The following is a 19,401-nucleotide window of genomic DNA, read 5'->3' on the forward strand; positions in this document are numbered from 1 at the left end:
TTCCCACAGGCAGGCTTGTGTTTAGTCCTTGGCCAGCCAGAGGTCCTGAGCACTGCTCCTCTCGCTACCCCAAAAGATGCTGCAGGTTCAAATCCCTAGGGCAGGTTTTGAAGGAAAGGGCCTTTCGCAGGCTGTCCCATGGCACAGGAACAATGGCAGTGGCGGGGCAGAGGCAGAAACCAAGGGAGTGGGATGGGTGCGACATGGTCCCCCACACTTGCACAGGTTGGGCAGAAAGTTTATCTTTTTTTCTCCTCTAGAAGGTCTGCCCGTGGGGACCAAAAGGGGTGGATGAAAAGGCTGGATCATGTGCTGTTGATGAAAAAAATGAATTTTGCCGCCTGTGAGTGTCCTGAAGCACATCAGAGCCCATGCTGGGGCTGCCCTACTGAGGCACCGCAGTAGCTTTAACCTCAAATAATGGACTAAACTGTGCAAAGCCTGGAGCTGCCTAATACAGGTGATCCTTCCAGGGAACAGGTACAGCACAACACGGCAGCCACAATGTGACAGCAACAGGACAAAGGGTTACCTGTTGCTGCCTGAAAAATAGCCCCAGAGCTGCCCACCACAGTGTGGGGTCCCCACGTCCCAGCAGGACCTTCTTGGTGTCCCTTGCAGGCCACCAGCAGGCTGCTTGTGGGTCTTTCTCATGGCTACCTGCAAAGCCATGGGCAGGTAAGATCCTGGAATCATAGAATGGTTTGGGTTGGAAGGGACCTTTAAAGGTCATCTAGTCCAACCCTCAGGATGAAGGCAGACAGGCATGTCAACAGGCATAGATGGCACTTCCAGCAAAGAAGATGGTGGTGGTAGCAGAGAGGTTTCTGGCCCTGGCCCCGGTGCAGCCCAGTGGGGAAGTGCCTCTGACACAGCTCTTCACCCAGGGGAGCATGCAGGGTGGACACGAAGGAGCTGAGAAGATCCTTCAGCTGTCTGTGCTGAAAATTTTGAGGGTATTGGCATTTCACATCAGCTGCAGTCACCGGGGTTAATTAAAGCCCGTGTTTTATAGATTGCCCTCGGCCATAAACTGAAAAGCTGCCTCAATTGGGAATCAATAGAGTAATCTTTAAGCTCATTTATTTTATTAGATATAGAGTCCTAATTTGAAGAAATTGAGGAGCCATAATTAACGGTGCCAGAGAGGCCCTGAGATGTATATTTAAAGCTTCCCGAGGAGAGCACTTTGCTCGTAGGCACAATGTGCTGGAAGTGCCCGGCTCGCTGGAGCACTGCAGTGGGGCCAGGGGATGCTCCGGCAGGCGAGCCCCGGGGACTGCTCCAGCACCGCAGAAATCCAAGAGCAATTCAATAACCAGCATGCTGCGCTGCTCTCTCGCCCCCAAATGGAAGGGCAGGCTGCAAAGAGCAGCGTTGCCACCACGGGGCACAGCAGAAAAAACAGACCCTGGGGTCAGCAGAGGGCTGCTGGCAACTGAGGCATCCCAGCAATGCCGCAAACGCCCTCCCCATCCTGAGCCAGCGAGGCTTGTGTGCTTTATGCCCTTCTCCAAGTCTACTGCATGCCAGTGTGCGGTTAAATGGTTCACCCCTCTTCAGTGGGGTGGAGTCACTCTGAAACCACAAAAGCCTTTGGGGGTTTTGGAGGGTGAAGTATCCAGATGGTGCCACTGCTCTCCCTCGCAGGAGCCTCGCTGGCTGGCGGTACAGCTTTCCCACACTGAATAGAGGGCACCTGAGGAATATTTTTTATTTAGGCATCTTTCTGAGCACTGCCATAAGCAGAATAACAAACAAAAGACTGACCACTTCATGAGCAGCTCACGAGGCCCTCAGCCAAACATGCAAAACTAAATATTTAAGTGCTAAGAAGACTAATAAGCTGCTCGTGGGATTTTTAAAAGCACCTAATGCCTACCTCTTCAGCCCTTACTTTTCAGAAATAATTATTTTCATTTTTCTATGCTGTTTTCTCATCTCCAGACCTTTTTCCTGTAAATAATGATCAAAATCTTTTTCTTTCTGGTATTTTTTCTCTTATATGAGTCAAATAAGTTGCTTGATACAGCATCTTAGAGTAGAAAGCCAACTGTCAATACACTGCACCACACTTTTTGTTGTTTGTTTGTTTTCTTTAGTGCTCACCTCTCTTCTTTGGGACTGGGTCCAAAATCCCAGTGTGCTGCAGTTGGTCACTCCCAAAATACTGCAAGTCTTCTACCTGAACAGGCTTAGGACTCTGGGAAGAGCTCAGGGAAAGTTTTCTATCCTTGAAGACAGTGACTGACTTTCCCAAGTTGAGCCTGAGAAGAACAGTGCTGAAAAAGCCTTTCTCCTGGCAAACCTGAGCCCCGCAGACTTTACTAACAGTGACTAACAATACTCCAAAGTCTTTGTCAGCCAATTATGTTCTGTAGTCTTGGGTTGTAACATGTAGATCAGAATCATATGCTTGACCTAAAAACTTGTTTAACTAGTAACTCATGAGCTGAACTAATTTGAAAGCAGATCCAGTTCAAACACATTTGTGTGGGCATGCTCCTTCCACACTGAAGTGGGTGTCATTCACTTCTGTAGCAAACTATGACACAGAAGCTGAAGAGGACTCAATTTAGGTGGGACTGTCCACAGAAGACTTTGTCAAACTTTAGTGGAAAGAGTTTTACAAATGTAGATCCATTTTCGTAGGCATCCTCATATAGTCAAACCTTGCATGTAAAGGACCAACTTCTACTTTGGGGATTTTTTTTGGCCATGCTAGTAACTAGAAAAACTCGAGTGGATCTTTTAGACATGTATTACACTAGAGCTGTTGAGCCAGACAATGGGAATTGATTTTTCATTTCTTTTTCATCTACCTGAGCCATTGCGTGTAAGTCTTCCTAAATAACTGAGTTCTCTCTGCAGTCAGTTCATCACCTCCCATTAAAGCCAATTCCAGCATCTCCAGCTTTGCAGAAGAGTGAGCCCTAAATATTCTTCTAAATCCTTTCCATGCTTTACAGATATCCTTCAAGCAAATCTGTCTTCTCTCCTTCATATAAACATCAGTTCCCTCCTGATCCTTCACAAGGATGGAAGTTCATACATTTCCCTTTACCACAAGCTCTGTCGCCTCAGGGGTTGAGAGGATCACAGGTTCTTCATTTCTGCTCTCCACTGAACCCATCTCTTTTGCTTCACACATACAGTCACACAAGCCAGTCACTTTGAGATACGTTTCCCAGCTTTCTGATGAGAGCTTGGTTGTCTGCCATGCCCCTTATCATGATAAGCCCAAACATCTTCCCCCGTTGTGGCATTTTTCAGTTTTCTAGTACCAAGATTTGCAGTGAGCCCTGCTCTCTCACATCAACTCTTGTAATGAGGAGGAGTTTTCTGTACTCCACTTGCCACCACTAGCATGCCTTCTGCAAGGTCTCATGCTCCCTCTGCCACCACCATGCCCAGAATATCTAAGGTCTGCCCTCTAGGCTCACCAAAGAGTTCAGGTCACTCTGTGCTATGGGAATGCAAAGTAATGAACAATAGTTGTACTAGGTATCAGTAATGGATTGCATTTCTGCAAAGAGAAAAAGAAGAGCCGCTTAATAAAGAGAATAACTTTTAATAGGCAGTTAAATTTTTTTTTCTTGACACACCATGGTAGTTTCTGAACAAATTTATCACAAACATATATATATTTCACAATCTTTCTCTGCTTTTTTCTACTGTACTTTCAATATGATGCAAAATGCTGCAAAATACTTTTTTTTTTTAAATCAACATGAAAATCCACAATGATTGCTTTTTTCATAGGAAACTTCAGCAATCAGGAATTTGAATAGCTGCAGGTGCCAACTAGCATATTGTACATGGCTTGACCTTTCCAAAGTAGGCATCCAAGACTCCTCTGCTCCTGAGCAACCCAAGTAATCCAGGAATACCTGAATGAACCACATAAGTTCAGCTGCAGGATGGAAGACCTTGTTGGTTCCCCACCTTTTACAGAGCTTCATCAAAAGTTTCCCTTGGTGTCCCTAAGACAGAGGATTATTAGACCCATCAAAGTGGAAATAAGAGCAATGGTCAAGCACAGGGAAATGAACACTTTCCAGCTTCGTGTATAAACATGAACTAACAAATCTGCTCAACCTCCTACCATACTGCTAGGTAAGTTTTATTATTCCAGAGAGGGAAATTGGAGAGAGAAGTTCCTCAAAAGCATTGTATCAATAGGTATCAAAACTTAGATCATTGTCCTGGCTCTTGGTCCTGCCAGTTGTCTTTTTTCCAATTGCCAATAAAACAATGGAGGTTCTTGGCATGCTACCAGAGTCAGTGGATTGAGACTGAGCAGATGCTCAACGTAATATAATTTTCAAACATTTATAGTTCTAGAAAAGCAGGATACATGCAGGTAGAAGCATTACTTGATATTTTTGAATTGCCAGCTCTGTACAAATTAAGAGAGTCTGTAATTAGCACTTGAAACACTCTAAACTTCCAGAGTTATTCAATAACCCACAGGAATCCCATGCATTACTCGGAACAGAGGGAAGAAGGTTGATCTGTAAAATTGCTTATCTTGCTGATCCCCACTGTGCGCCCCAGGCTATGTAGGAGACGTATTTATAGCACACAAAATGCAATTAGCCAAGGAACAGGTGAAAATAAACTATGTTGCCTGCTACATTACAAGAATCATATTCAGTAATTTACAGAACTTCAAAGAACCTCAGTGCAAGGTATATTCCCCCCTTCACAGAAAAAGCACACACTTTAGCATTTCACCCAGGCATCCCATGCTGTAAACTTTTATGACAAGCGAAATGTGTGCTACAGTGAGGAGTCTCATGGAAATCACTGAATTAATTTTCATAGTGGCAATTTGTGCAGTACTGTTTCAAGGGTCAGGCCCTGTTTGCATTTTGCTACATACAATTAAAAGAACCCTACCTACCATAAGTTCAGCAAAGTGTGCTAACATATTTCTCCCTGTATGTGCAGAAAACATTTTTAGCAACTACTATGCAAACATCACCTGATTTTTACATTCTCTTCAACCTTTTTGAATGTTTTCCTGTTTTTACTCTATGTGAAAATAATAAATACATATGATATACCAGTTATTAAGCCATCAAAAAATTACGTGTCATTCCAGAAGGAACAGGAGACACTTGAGATTTAGAAGTCAAGAGCTGGTCATTAATGCAAGTGTCCTGCTTGGTAAAAAGCTTCAGCTGCTCCACATTTCCTGCAAAACTGCAACTTTGGTGGGATGTTCCTGCATATTGTGATAAAACAGGCTGCTTCACATCTGAAACGACAACAGTATCTAAAGATTATTATTCCATGTAAGGTTGTTCAGGAGTGTAAGAGTAAGCTGAAATAGATGACATAGAGTAAATCCAACACAGGATACACAATAAGGAGTAAATCCATTGTCCAGGACATTGGCCTGCATCTGCACAAACAGAACCCCCTCTGGGTTTTCAGTAATGTAGGCAAAATTGCATTCTGCTGCTCTAATTCAAGGGACAAAGAAGGTTATTTTGTCCTTAGTGTTGGCATCAGGAAAGCTCAGTTTGTACGTCCTGAGGGAAATGAGAATAGGCCAAAAATATCAAAGATGTTTTGCAAAAGGGTCTCTCCACATTTCTGGTCAACCAGATCTCTCTCAGTGGAGGGCAATGGGACCTATTCTAGAGGGGCTTCATCCTACAATGATGGTGGAAGGCTGGGCTTCATCTTGGCCCAACATAGCTGCCTCTGTCCGGTCCATCCCACATATGCTGTGACATCTAGTTCCTCAGGCCAACCTTCTCTATCTCCCTACACTACCCTGGTCACACAGGGCCCTTCCCACAGCCGACCCCTTTCCCGCAGCTGCTTCCTTCTCCCACCCTCAGCAAAGAACCCCACTTCCCCACAAATGAGAGAAGCAATTCCATGGGAATCGGAGATTGCGCTGCCTGAGAAAGCTTCGTACATGAAGAAAAATGCAGCACCCTCCTCACAAATGGTGGGTTTCAGGGGTGCTCTGATGGTCTCTGCCCTTGCACACATAAAAGTACAACACCTACCAGTTGTGCATGTTAGCCACGAAGGATTTCAAGCCATAATAAACCACCTCAATGAAAGCGCTTCCTTTTGCATGATGTGGAATGGACACAGATTTTTCACGAAACCAATGGAGCTGAACACTTCTGGGTACCAAGTTCCTTTTTATATAGGTAACTACCTTTAAAAATCTCTTATTACAAACAGGAAACGCTGAACAGTTAAAGCCAAATGCTATGCCCATAAAGGTCTACCTCTGTGAGGTGACAGCTTTTTCAGTCCCTCGGTTTGCCTGGGACTCTGTTCGTGATGGTGTCCTCAAGCTGAGCTTTGTTTAAGCCATTTCTCCTTGAGGCTGCTGCCAGCTGAAGTCATTGCTCTTTCTGGTTTGCATTTTTAACCCTTTTGTTTAGGCACAATACTGAGACTAAAAAGTATTACTGAGACTAACAAACGCTAATGTTACAGGACATAAGACAAAAGCAATAAACTTACATATTTATTGCTGAGGTGTAAAGAGTTGCCGAGTTTTATTCTTCCCCTGAGATGAGTGCTCTCCTAAGAAACAGAAAATATATTTGCATCAGTTAAACATGCAAAGACAAAAGGACAAATGAGTCTAGCAAGAACACATCACCGACCACTATACAAACTAGCCAGTCTCCTTGTCAGATTTACTTAACCAGCAAAAATTGTCCACACAACAGATTTTTACTACTTTCTCCACATTTTATAGATTATTTCCCCTATGTTTTGCTCTCAAATGGTGGGTTACTACCACAAAGTATTTCCAAGGCAATTCTCAAGGGGTTAGAAAAGGCGTAAGACTTTAATTAATTTGTAACTATGATTAGAACATGAAATTATAAAAAGAAAAAGATACAACTATAAAATTAATTTTTGACGATATCACTGACAGCAGCTCAGTTCCTCCAAAGCAGGAAAATGAGCATATAATAACTTCAGTCAGGGATTACAGACCTCACTCCTCCTTCCCTGGAGAAGCGGAGCCGCTGCCAGCAGGTATAGGCAGACAAATAAGCCTCCAGATGAGGACGTGTTTATAGTTGTCCTATTTCCAAATGCATGTCCCAGGAATGGCAGTGAGATTTCTTTGTGTCAGAGATTCGTACACGGAGGTGAAAAGGGAATGGTATCCCCAGACTAGGCAGAGCCCCATGTAAACAGGCGTGAAGGTGGGGAAACCCAAACGCATCCAGGAAACTGCCTCCTGCCTCTCTGCTCACCTGTGGGAGACAATTTAATGTCTGAACCACACACAAAAGGCAAGAAAGGGAAAAGTTGTATTACATTCAAGTAAAAGTGAGTATGTATTAAAAAGCTTGCATATGATCTACAGCCTGGGGTTGAAAATTGTAATACATATTAGGATTATAACAAATTAACTGATTAGGCATTTAAATAATTAGAAGTTAAATTAAATAGTTGCACTCCTGAAGAAAACAGAAAAGACTCTTCAATGGTTTTCAGATAGCTTTTCCTGGCAGCAAAAAGTGCTCTTTAATTTAGTGCAGCCTTTTGGAGATGAGTAGAAAGCTTGGTATCTAATAGGGTTCAATGAGAAATCATTCAACAATAATGTGCTGGAATGCTGTTCGCTTCCCAAGTGTTCAATTTTGGATAAAATTATTTCAAAACCATTATAAGTTGTTGCTAAGTTAGAGAACTTCAGAACTTCTGATGACGTTATATTTCATTTAAAAAGGCCTTCAGCAACTTCTTCAATAATTCATAATATAATTTTTTAAAGAAAAGGCAAGCACAAGTTTCTTGTAGAAAAAAATGAAACATTTCAACAAGATTTATACATTTTTTGGTAGGTGAAAAGTTTTTGTGAGATAAAAATCTTGTTTTGAAAAGCAAAAATAAAGTGAACCAGTGCAAATATTGTATAGTTTTGTACTAACAAAGGAATGAGATTTTCAAGAAATCTCATTTCTTTTTAAATTTATTTTTATTTCTTTCTTCCTTTATTATTTCTTCCTTCTGCATGTCTTTACCTTCCTTGTTCAATATACAGAAATACAAGATTTAATAAGGCATGAAAGGGGGAAATTGGCACGATTGTTTAAAAAAGGCGTAGGAGAATTTCATTGAGAAATATATTACCATGGAGAAGATAATATTCAATAGTTGTAATAAATATCAATACTTTGTTATCAGTTCCACTCTCAGCTGGTTGCTCTGCCTACGCTAGAAATTAGGCAGACTTACACGGAAGACTGATACTTTGCACCACAGGAAAATAACATGTCTAAGGAGAGGCTCCAGAGCCAGCATAGCTCCCTGGATAACTTCCCATTGATGTCAATAGGCTTTGGATCAGAGTATGAAATTGGTGAGGCAGTGCTGGCTGCAGGAGGCAGACTGGTTGAGTGGTACCTGTCGACAGCAGTGGTCGGGACAGGAGAGGTGAATTTGCCTTACTGCAGACCCTGACACTGCAGCACTGACTGATAGACACTCACATGCCCTATCTAGATTTCCTGGTGCTATACACATAAATCCCTTGAAAGAGTGAACTGCCACAAACTATTGCTGGGGTCAACATCCTGCCATAATATCAGCGATTGCCCGATGAGGGTTCGACACAGGCAGGAATGCTCTGCATTGCTTTGCCACTGGACTCCCAAGAAAGCAGGAGCCTGCAAGAATTCTGAAAGAAAACCAAGTTACCTCTACTCCATGGTTGCAAATGTGTCTGAAGATATTTGCATTATAGGGTCTGCAATCATTAGTGGCAACTAACAATTCAGTGATGAAGAGAGAATGATGATATACTGGAGAAGAAATGGTCACACAGATGCTCTCTGTTCAAGAGTAATAAGGGTAACACATGGGTTTAGATACAGGGCTACAGTGCGCCTTGAGACTGCACAGAGAGGTGTCTAGAACAGTTTTGGAGTGTAATGGCTTAGCAGTTTGATGTTGTGCTAAATATCCAGCTGCAACACAAAGAGCAAATTAGGAAGAACATTCAGGTTAGTTGCAAGTGGGAAGACATTTTTATTGATCTCAGAATAGCCGTAACTGACAGAAACAAATTCCAAGACTGCAAAAAACCAAACTTGCCCCCAAACCATTACCCACTAAAAACAATGGATAAGACCTTGCTTCCCATAAGGGAAATGAAAAACAAATACTTGTGTTTAGTATTTCATTAGAACAGATGACATTTTAATCTACTGAAGAAATTATTTCACACTGAACTGTGTTTGCAGATGGAAAAAGTACGCAGAGCAGTGGCGGTGCTCAACCTGTCTAGATAGATTACCTGCATGCTTTGAAGGCTCTCCTCAAGAGAGAAAGGGTATAGTTATGCAAAATATACCAACAAGAGCAAAACTGTTGGACAACATGATCAGTGAAAAATGGGCTTTTGTTGATAATGGATTATGCATTTAGGGGAGGATGACAGACAAGCTCTAGTGTTGTACACTAGGAGTTGGAAGGTATCAAGAGAGACTTGAGCCATCAGCTTCTCACAATATAGTTATATAGCATCTTGCATAAAGGTATTGGTTGATCCAATTTGATAGGTACTATGGCAATAATTTTCTGATAACAGGTTGAAAATTCAGTGCACATTTGTCTACTTTGATAAGTAAATAAGTGAACTGCAGAAAGGGGGAGACGAAGGGAACTGGAAGAAAGTATTTGGTGCAGTTAACAAAGCGCTGTCAACTGCAGAGTTGCAAGTGCAACGTGACCCCCTTTACCTGTGGTCCTGCCTTGTGACACCTCTCCTGATGGAGGAGGAGTTGTGGGCTCAGATAGATTGGCAGAGGGCAGTGAGAAGCCAACCTCATATATATCACGCACTTCTACAAAAACTGAAAGAAATGATGCACAGTTTGAGAAAGAGGCCTTAGGCAGAATATTTGGAAAATGAAATCAGATTGATACTGACATGGAAGTTTTAGCTGACAAGCAAACCCTTCCATTAAAACCTTTTTTCTCCCTCTCATCCTCCAATGTTGCACCTGTCTGTTGATTTTTGTCTGAAATTGGATTGTAAACACAAAGACATAGGCACCATGAAGTCTCTAAACATTACTGTCATATAATACAGACAGATCTGTAGTTAAACTAACTTATTGTTGCAGGAGGCTGTTGGTGCCACAGAGGATAAGACAAATTCATGGAAGTAAAAGCCACTGAGAACTATGAAGCACCAAAGATACAACCTCTAATTCAAGACGTCTCCAAGCCACAGACTGCTGAAAGGCTATGGTGGAGGACATATTACTGGACTCCTTCCCTGTTTGCTATCTTTCCCTTCACATCTCATGCTAGCCACCCTCAGTGACAGGATTTGGGGCTACATAGATCCAGGATCTGAGCAGGTACAGCTGGCTCAGATCATAGCTTCTTAGCTTCAATATTAAAAGAGAAGGTGCTCTAGCAACTACCGTAATACAGCACTGGTCTTTCATATGCACAGCCTCCCATGTGGCACCCCTCAAACACTTCTGCTGGAGCCCTGATCGCCGATTCACCCAAGCAAATTAGCAGTCTAGGCACTGGGCCCAATCCAATACACACTGCATACATCCTCCTCTAAAATGTGGTCATGCTTCAAAGGGATGAGGATAAGAAAGATGTAATAGGAAAAATTTTGTATTCATAACTCTTGATCCTTCAACATATTTGTTTTAAGTGCATGGGAAGTAGACTGAGTACACAGATACTGAGGGCTCTGCAAAGTTAAATGTTTAACCAGGAAAGTAATAGCACTTCAGTGAAAACACAAGGTTTTCTTCCTAATTAAAATTTCACTTGTGCAGCATTTGATTTGATTTTTCACTGTCACAAATATACTAATTTCTGACTATCAATGTTGCATCCTGATGCCAGTATATGAGCACATAATCAGCTGAAATTACAGATTGTATAAAATCACTTTTGAAACACTGAAACAAACATTTCTTTGTCTCACCTCTATGAAAGGCTATTGTATTAATCTCACTGTAATTTCCTCCCCCCCTCCATTTGATTCAGAATCTGAATATATTATTCAGAATACACATACACTGCAGAACATGATATAAAAGAGAGTTAACAGGTTGTATCACCATGAATACAGAAAGTCTTTGACCTGGGCAAAGCCCTCTTCGATGTTATTGCAAAAGCTGGACAAAAAAGGGTACAAAAAATAGTCTTTGACATAAGAAATAGGTTGTACTGCATCTCAGATTACATTGTCTGTAAGAAAAAATGAGTTGCACTGTTATTTCACTGTAATATCTGCTGCTGAGAAATTGCTCATAAGCGGCAATCTGGTTTGGACCAAAGAATTAAAGCAAGTTTTTCATAGAATATGATTGCAGAAACCTATTTTTTAGAAAAGTATAAAACTATCTCTGCAGACACAGAAATCTAAATGTCTACTTTTACCATGCTGAACTAAAAGAAAGAGAGGTGCATTACAGATGCTGGAGAACAGCATTGAGCGGGACCCAGCACCTGGATGTGCTGGCTGGGTTTGGTGTGGGCCAGTGGGTCCAGCACCTGTGACATGCTGCAGTGCTCCCCAGCCACGCACTTCACCCATGCCCCTGCAAACTGCTCCTCGTCACTGTCATCAGGACAGAAGGATCTGTACAATACACCACAGCAGAGAGAGCGTGTATGGAAATATTCAGGTGAAGGATAGGAAGACAACTGCTGCTGAATGGCCAGCAAAGGGTGGGAGGTGGCTCCCCCAACAGAGGAACATCTCAGAAAGCTGCAGCCTGCAAAGTTTGCAAGTGCTCCACAGATGAAAACATCACCTGACCCTCAGCGGTCTCTGACTGTAAGAGACAGCTTTAAAAACCCTTGCAAATATGCACAGCTCACAGACTGAATTAGAAATACAGAAGGAAGCATACGCTATGTAATATTTTGCCCAAAAGTCTCAGCTGGAAGAGTGTGCAGTCAGATCTTTGTGGTGCGAGTAAACACAAACAGAATCCAGCCTTGAGCTGCAAAAAGCTGAGAAAGTTTATTCTTCAGTTTCTGTGAAGAAAGAAAACACAACTTCAGGCCATTACACAATACAAAGTTTAAAAAAAAGGGTATCAGAAAATGAGAAACAGAACGAGAGGGAAGCAGGTGCTTGATCTATCTCTCTGTTGTGAGGGGACCCTTTTCTATGAAGCAGCTTCTAGGTTTTCTACCTGCAGGGAAAAAAAAATAAGACACTGAAAGTACAGCTCATAATAGGAAAAAGAAATAATCAATATCATATCCTCACATTAGTAGGAACACCCACTCTTACTGCTTCAAGCGCACAGCATGACAACAGACTGCTCTTTGCTGACCTGCATTGCTTATCTTGCAAGTGAGAGGAGGAGGGAAGAGAATTTTCAGTGACAGAGTGCCTAACCTAGAGACCCAGCTTCTTCACCTACTCCTAGAGGCATCCACCTGGATCCTAGACAAAATGAGAGAGAGATGAAACTATCAACACATGTTGAGAAACCCCATGGCCCACTATGGAACCATGCCGCCTGGCAGGGATAAATTCCCCTAGGTTGGGTGCTAATGAGGTAAACCCCCCAAATATTTCTTACCTCCTTAAATGCCATGGTCCATGCTCAGATGTGCTCAACATAACAGAAACCAAAAGGGAATAATCCTCTGCCCCAGCTCCAGATTTGTCCCATTGTACCACAGCCACATCTATGGTTTGATGTGTGAGGCATAACAATTAAGCAGTCCCAGCATTTGGAGATTCATGGAAAGCAGTGATGAAGATATTGTCATCCAACCACATCATTTCAGAAGACCACTGGATTTTCCAGGTCCATATCCTAGGACCACAGTGGGCTGTCTCATCAGGTGCTGAACTTCACATGTATTCCAATGACCGAGGCAAATCTATTAGCTGAACGAGAACAAGGTTTTTTCCTTTGTCGTGGGATGATTTTGGTGCTCGGTCACTAGATATAGTACAGTCACCATCCTCTGACGTTGAAGGCTAGGAATCCTCAAAGCCTTTACAGAGAAGGCTTTGGAAATTCAGGATGTCCAGAGGAATGCTGCAGACACAAACTAGGGTCATCTCAAAAGTGACTGAAGTTATGGAGTCCAATTAATCCATGCCATGAAATCCCACACATCTTCAAGGTAGGTAGCTCATCTTGTGCAAGAGACGCACTCAAGATATGTTATGAAAATCTACAGGCAGGAGGTACATCCAGTTGAAGCAGCAGATAACAGCTCTGTTAACCAACAGCAGCTTTTGGAAGAGATGTGGAGCATATGGGGAATGTTGGTTGTTCTACATCCTTGGTTCATACTATTTTGTACTGCACTGCCATCTGAAAGTGCCTCTAGATATTGACTGATCCCTTTCTCCAATGTGATTACAATTAAGTTAAGGAATTTCACATGTGACAGGTCAGGTCTCTCCCTGAATATCCATGTTTGCCTGGTATATTTTCCCAGCTTTATTTAGTAGCAATGCTTGAATTTACATTTGTGTCCACAATGGATGTCTTGGGAAGCCCTAATGCTGACACGTACCATGGACCCTTCTCCAGCCACCTTCCATTCCAGGTGCCTCACCAAAATCTGAGCCACATCAGCTTTGACACATTTAATATCCTTCCAGCAAATTCAAGGCAGAACAGACAATACCCCTACAAGCTAAGTAAGTCATATCCTACCTTATCATCTCAAAAGAGCACACATTGGTTAGAAGACATGCCCTAATGAATCAGCCTATTCTTAGGTGTCAGGATTGTACCTAAAAACTCTGAAATATTATGTCACCTGCCACATTCCTATGAGACTTTATATTGAATATTGAACTGGTGTGCTGCTTCTGTAAAGGCCCTTCATACATTTTTACCTGCTCTAGAATGGGTACTCCAGGCAAGAGCCATAAAAGAAAATTGTCAAGTCATTACTCAATTATCAATATTTCTATCACACATCATTCATCCGTATGGAATAGCCTTACCCCAATTTCTATTCCTCAACCTTTTTGTTACTGAGGAATTCCCATCCCTCAACATTTTTCATGAGTCCTAAAAGGTGATCAATACCTTTGCTGGTTTTCAGTGAAATAAGCAAGAACCCTTACAGCAAAAGTTAGGTATGTTTTCAAGATAGGCAATACTTTATCATTAACATTATGGATCATGGTATTGATCTCTTAGTCACTAACTAAAACCCTCCATCCTACATCCTCAGGAAACTTATCTACCACTGACAAGCCAAACATACAGTTCTGTGGGCTATACTGAATCCCAAATAAATATTTTTGCAGGTAGATCTTCTAGAGCTCTGCATTGTAGAAGACTATTTATTCTCCCTAGGAAGAGCCACCCTAAATTTGCCTGTATAGTCAACACAGAATGGCTGCAGTAAGTCCTGCATTTGCACACTAGTGTAAAACTTTCAAGACGACTCAGTATCCTGAGCGTTTTTATCCAAGCTCAGTTTTCACATAAGATGCAAGTACAGACATTTATCTTGCATCAGGTGTTGCAGTTCACAAAAAATGTGCATGAAAAATTCAAGGTGTTTAGTTTTGTCTGTCTGTTTTTTTACTTTACATCAATTCTCAGCCAGTTGTGCCTTAGGGCTCATAGCTATCGGCAACTCCATCTTTCTCAGAAGAGTTTTTTAAAAATGAGAATAATAAAGCTCAGTTTTACCTAGTGTTCCTGATGATACTGCTCCATTAAAAATGATTACTTTAGTCCAGGCTTAATTGAACACTGTTCTTTTCCTGTATTCTTTCACATTAATTGCAGGTATTTGAAATAATATTCTTGATTAAATTTAATTCAGCTATGCTTCTGAAAAAGGACTCTTTCTTTTTTCTTTCAATTTATAGTCAGGGCCTAATTTTAGAAGTCCTAAAATAGGATCCTTCAGTAGTCAATGGACCTCCATAGGTCAGCTCATTCCAATTCAAGATACGTGTCCAAGGCAGATGGAATAAATAGCCCTCTGGACACATACATCTCTTTCAGCTGGCAATGTGCAGCCAGCTTAGTTTTTAGATAGATAAAATAAGGCAAGATTAAACTCACCATAACCTTTGATCAAGATACATCATGCACAACACTGACACAGGGTTTTTCTAGGTTGCCTACTTGAGCAGTTTGTAGGTCATATCCTTATTTGTTCTGAATGTATGTTTTTTATGCATTTTAAACACAATTATACAATCTCAAAATCTCCTGTTTGGAATAAAAAGTAAAAATTAAAAAAATATACTGTATACTTAATTGTATGCTTAATTTGAATACACGTCAAAGCGGAACTTTGTTGTATATATGTTTGACCTCAGGCAGCTGAGCAGCCTATCGATAGCAAGAGGATGATGTAGGTCTGTCTGTAAAGTTAAGGCTGCTTTTAAGAACTTCCTAGTTTCAGTCAAAATCTTTTGTAGTTTTGTTGGTATGTACAATCAGAGGCGGCTACAACACAGACTTTCTAAATGGCCAGACAACGAATTCACCTTTTAATTGAGCTGGATTCTATGTGTCTAAAAAGGAAAAAGAAGGACACATGTAAAGAAGTTTTACACAGTACAATTTTTTTCAGTAGTTGTAAGAGGGACCACGAGTTAGACATTTTTCAAGTTTCTATCTGTACTGGAAGAAACAGTTGCCTTTACACCTGAGCTTTTAATGAAGCAAGTAAGTCTTATTCAAATGGGCAGGCATCCTAACATATTTGAAAATACCTGTGTGAGTGACAAATATTTCTGTAAGAAAACAGGCCCTTCTTTCAGATTGCTTTTAAGAAGTAGTGTGTCTAAAAACCCGGGGAAAAACAGGACTTCCATTTCTGTGAAAGCATGTTTAATTTTGAAACATATAAAGATGTAAGAATTCAAGAGAAATGGTAGCTAGTTTAAATATGAATTGTATTAATGAGGGCAAGAATCTTGTCTTCTAAGTGGTTATGACTCATACCTTCCAATTATAGCATGCATACATCATAATTCAGTAAAAAAGAATATCAACCATCCTCTGGATGAAAGATATTTAGATACTTCGTGAACCAGTAGCTGATTAACAGGCACCAGACCTCATCTTGTGAAAAAAAAAACAAACAAAAAACAAAACAAACAGTGAGCCAGGGTCTTTTCTCATTTACCCTGCTGTAAAACACAAATAATCCTGCTGCTGCCAGTAAAGTTACTTTATTGTTGAAACTGGTATGAGGGCAGGATCAATCAAAAATGTCTATGAATTTCAGTTTCTGACTTGATTCAGCTTTCAAAAAAAATACTCTGATTTTAAATGAAAACACACACATAACTCCATACCCCTTAAAATAAAGCTAAAAGTCCATTCCCAAAGACATATACTAAAATAAACAAATAAATGAAGTTTTCCAAATCACAAAGCTCTGAAGTGCAGTCACTTAAGTGCCAGAGCACAGTTGCTTAGTTTGCATTTGCTCAGCAGCAGCGGAGCAGAAGGATGCATCCTGCGATGGAGCAAGCCCTTCTCCTCCCCCTCTAGCCTCCTAGCATGCTGCTCCGTGTCAACAAGGCTGAAGGGACCTTGCACAGTTTGTTGCAAGGGCTGTCCTGTGGGTCTTTTGGATTGTGCAAGACCTTCTGGGAGCTGCAGAGAAGGCTGAAGAGTACAAACTGTGCCTCTCCAGCAAGTAGAGGATAGTTCAGATCAAGTGCTGTGTTTCAGAGGACTTCCTGTGAATTTAGAGGAAAGGGGAGAGCAGCTATCAGGCAACCTCTGAAACGTCAGTAGGGGAAACATATGGCCAAAAACTTTAAAAAGAAGGTTTTTATACCTAAAAAAGCATAAAGTAAGAGGCTGTTTTTCCTGGAGGACTTCTGCAGATGAGGTAAGAGCAAAGGTGGGAGGTACACGGCTGAGGAAGCGAACTGCAATGGGTGAAGGGAGGAAGTTTCACCGTGAGTAGCTCTACCATAGGAGGTTTCATTGGGGGTGTCGTAGTTTAACCCCAGCCAGCAACTAAGTACCACGCAGCCGCTCACTCACTCCCCCTCCATCCAGTGGGATGGGGGAGAAAATCGGGAAAAAAAAGTAAAACTCGTGGGTTGAGATAAGAACGGTTTAATAGAACAGAAAAGAAGAAACTAATAATGATAATGATAACACTAATAAAATGACAACAGTAGTAATAAAGGGATTGGAATGTACAAATGATGCACAGGGCAATTGCTCACCACCCGCCGACCGACACCCAGCTAGTCCCCGAGCGGCGATTCCCCGCCCCCACTTCCCGGTTACTATATTAGAGGTGACGTCACATGGTATGGAATACACCGTTGGCCAGTTTGGGTCAGGTGCCCTGGTTGTGTCCCGTGCCAACTTCTTGTGCCCTGGCTGGGCATGAGAAGCTGAAAAATCCTTGACTATAGTCTAAACACTACTGAGCAACAACTGAAAACATCAGTGTGTTATCAACATTCTTCACATACTGAACTCAAAACATAGCACTGTACCAGCTACTAGGAAGACAGTTAACTCTATCCCAGCTGAAACCAGGACGGGGGGGGGCTGCTGAATAGCTGGGAATCAGTCAGATTATTTTTTTCTGCCTCAGTCTTATTTTGTGCTACTCTATTTCTTGCAGAACCTATAACTGCATCCATCTCTTTAGTTATACTGATGAGATTTTGCTTTCTTTTGTGCATGTTACCTATAACCTCTGCTCATTTATGTTTTATTACCACATATTCTGTAAGAAACTGGATCAGTGAAGCACAGGACAGAGGAATTTGCAATGAGAGTAGGATTTTGAATGTAAAGGGTGACTGGGTACAGGGCTGACAGAACACTGCCAACACCAACTCCAACAGAGCCCTGTTTACATATGGCACTCACTCCCAAACATTTTGGCCCCTGGGATATTACCAGTCTTCAAACTTCCTTGTATAGCCAGATCTAGCTGATAAATATCATGATCACTGTTACTCCTGAACATGCCTACCAGTAGATCACTTGCCATCAAAGATTTTAAAAAATTATTTTCCCTAAACCAGTCATACTTCTCACAAATACTGATACCACACAGAGTGCAGCTGCAATGCAGCTCTACAGGCTCCCAATCCGGGGATTTCCGCTGTAGAGGAATTTTTTGTGGTGACTTTGACCTGACAAGAACTGAAGATGGTTTTGCTATTGGAGATGACATCCCAAAACGACACTTCTCTGGGCTCACAAAGGGAGACTGACATACACACAGAGCAAACACTCACCAGTCTCAGGAGAAGTTGTCTTCACAGAAAGAAGTTTGACTCCTTCTTTATCTGACTGGACCCTGTTGAAGTCAGAAAACACTTAAGTAGACAGTCAGCATTCATGTTGGTCAGCCAAACAAAACTCTAAGATCATGATCTGGAGGAGGCAGTGCCTATGCCAGTCTACACTGGCAGGCTTGAAATGGGCTTTGTATAGGATCACATATAAGTCTTGGTGGTGGAAAACACCATATAGCAATATCTCTGAAAACACCTTTCTCTTAAAATATGTAATAAATCAAGTTGCATAACTCCAGGTTCAATCTAGTGCTCCACAGAAAAAGTACATCTCAGGGAAAAGAGGGAATCATCTTTTTTCTCTGCCAATACAAGGCTTTTAGCCATTTTGAATTGCAAAAAGGACCACTTCAGATGTCCAGGGAGTCAGGGCTAGCAAGTAAATCAGCAGCCCAGATGTTGCTTTTGGTCATACAAAACATAGAGGCCACAGCCAGACTCAATGGCCTCTAGTATACTAGTATATAACTTCTGGTGGATCTTTCTCAGTTTTACTCTCCTCAAACTCATTATGCCAATACTGTTTTAACTGAGCCTCTGAAAATGGGCTAGTGGAGAGAATATGGGACAGAGGAACATGAAATAATAGGAGACATGAGAAAAGGAAGGATAAAAATAATCCAGAATAAAAAACATTAAAAAGAGAGAAAACATGAACAAAAGAAGGGGGATGGGAAAGGATGGGGGGTGTGGGAATATCAATGGGGCAAAAATTGATAAAAAAAGAGAAGAAAGACTGGGCCAATGGGCCCTGTGGCACAGCATAAGCCACTTATCCATTTCAAAAGGATCCCTTGCAAAACAGTGGAGAGCCATCGCCATCACATTTCTGTCTATGCTGGAACAGCTGCTTATCATGCATACAGGTGTACAATAACTGCAAGCGCATCACTTTCAACAGGATATTTCTCTTTGGGGAGGCAACTGCTTATTATGTTTAAATAGAGAAAGATCAAAGAAAATCTCATGCAGAATCTGCTGCGTTCACAAGTGCCCCATGATAGATCTCAAAGCAATGAAAAGACAGGATTCAACCTACTGTTCAGTGCCGTTCTCTTGTCTCTCTAGAAGAAGGAACAAAAGTTAATACATTTTGACTGCTGGAACTC

At 41.6% G+C, this 19,401-nt stretch overlaps 1 protein-coding gene across 1 annotated transcript in view; it reads right to left on the minus strand.

The window, feature by feature from the left end:
- Positions 1 to 6,505: 6,505 nt before the first annotated feature.
- EMCN (endomucin) overlaps positions 6,506 to 19,401 on the minus strand; it is a 53,806-nt gene continuing 40,910 nt past the window's right edge. The window contains exons 9-11 of the mRNA XM_010586197.1: positions 19,332 to 19,356; positions 18,233 to 18,294; positions 6,506 to 6,564 (exon numbers count right to left, since the gene is read on the minus strand). Of these exons, the coding sequence (XP_010584499.1) occupies positions 6,506 to 6,564; positions 18,233 to 18,294; positions 19,332 to 19,356 (146 nt within the window). The remainder of the gene's footprint in view (positions 6,565 to 18,232; positions 18,295 to 19,331; positions 19,357 to 19,401) is intronic.

The sequence above is a fragment of the Haliaeetus leucocephalus genome, unplaced genomic scaffold, assembly GCF_000737465.1.
Source record: "Haliaeetus leucocephalus isolate CR32 unplaced genomic scaffold, Haliaeetus_leucocephalus-4.0 Scaffold140, whole genome shotgun sequence".
NCBI lineage: Eukaryota > Metazoa > Chordata > Aves > Accipitriformes > Accipitridae > Haliaeetus > Haliaeetus leucocephalus.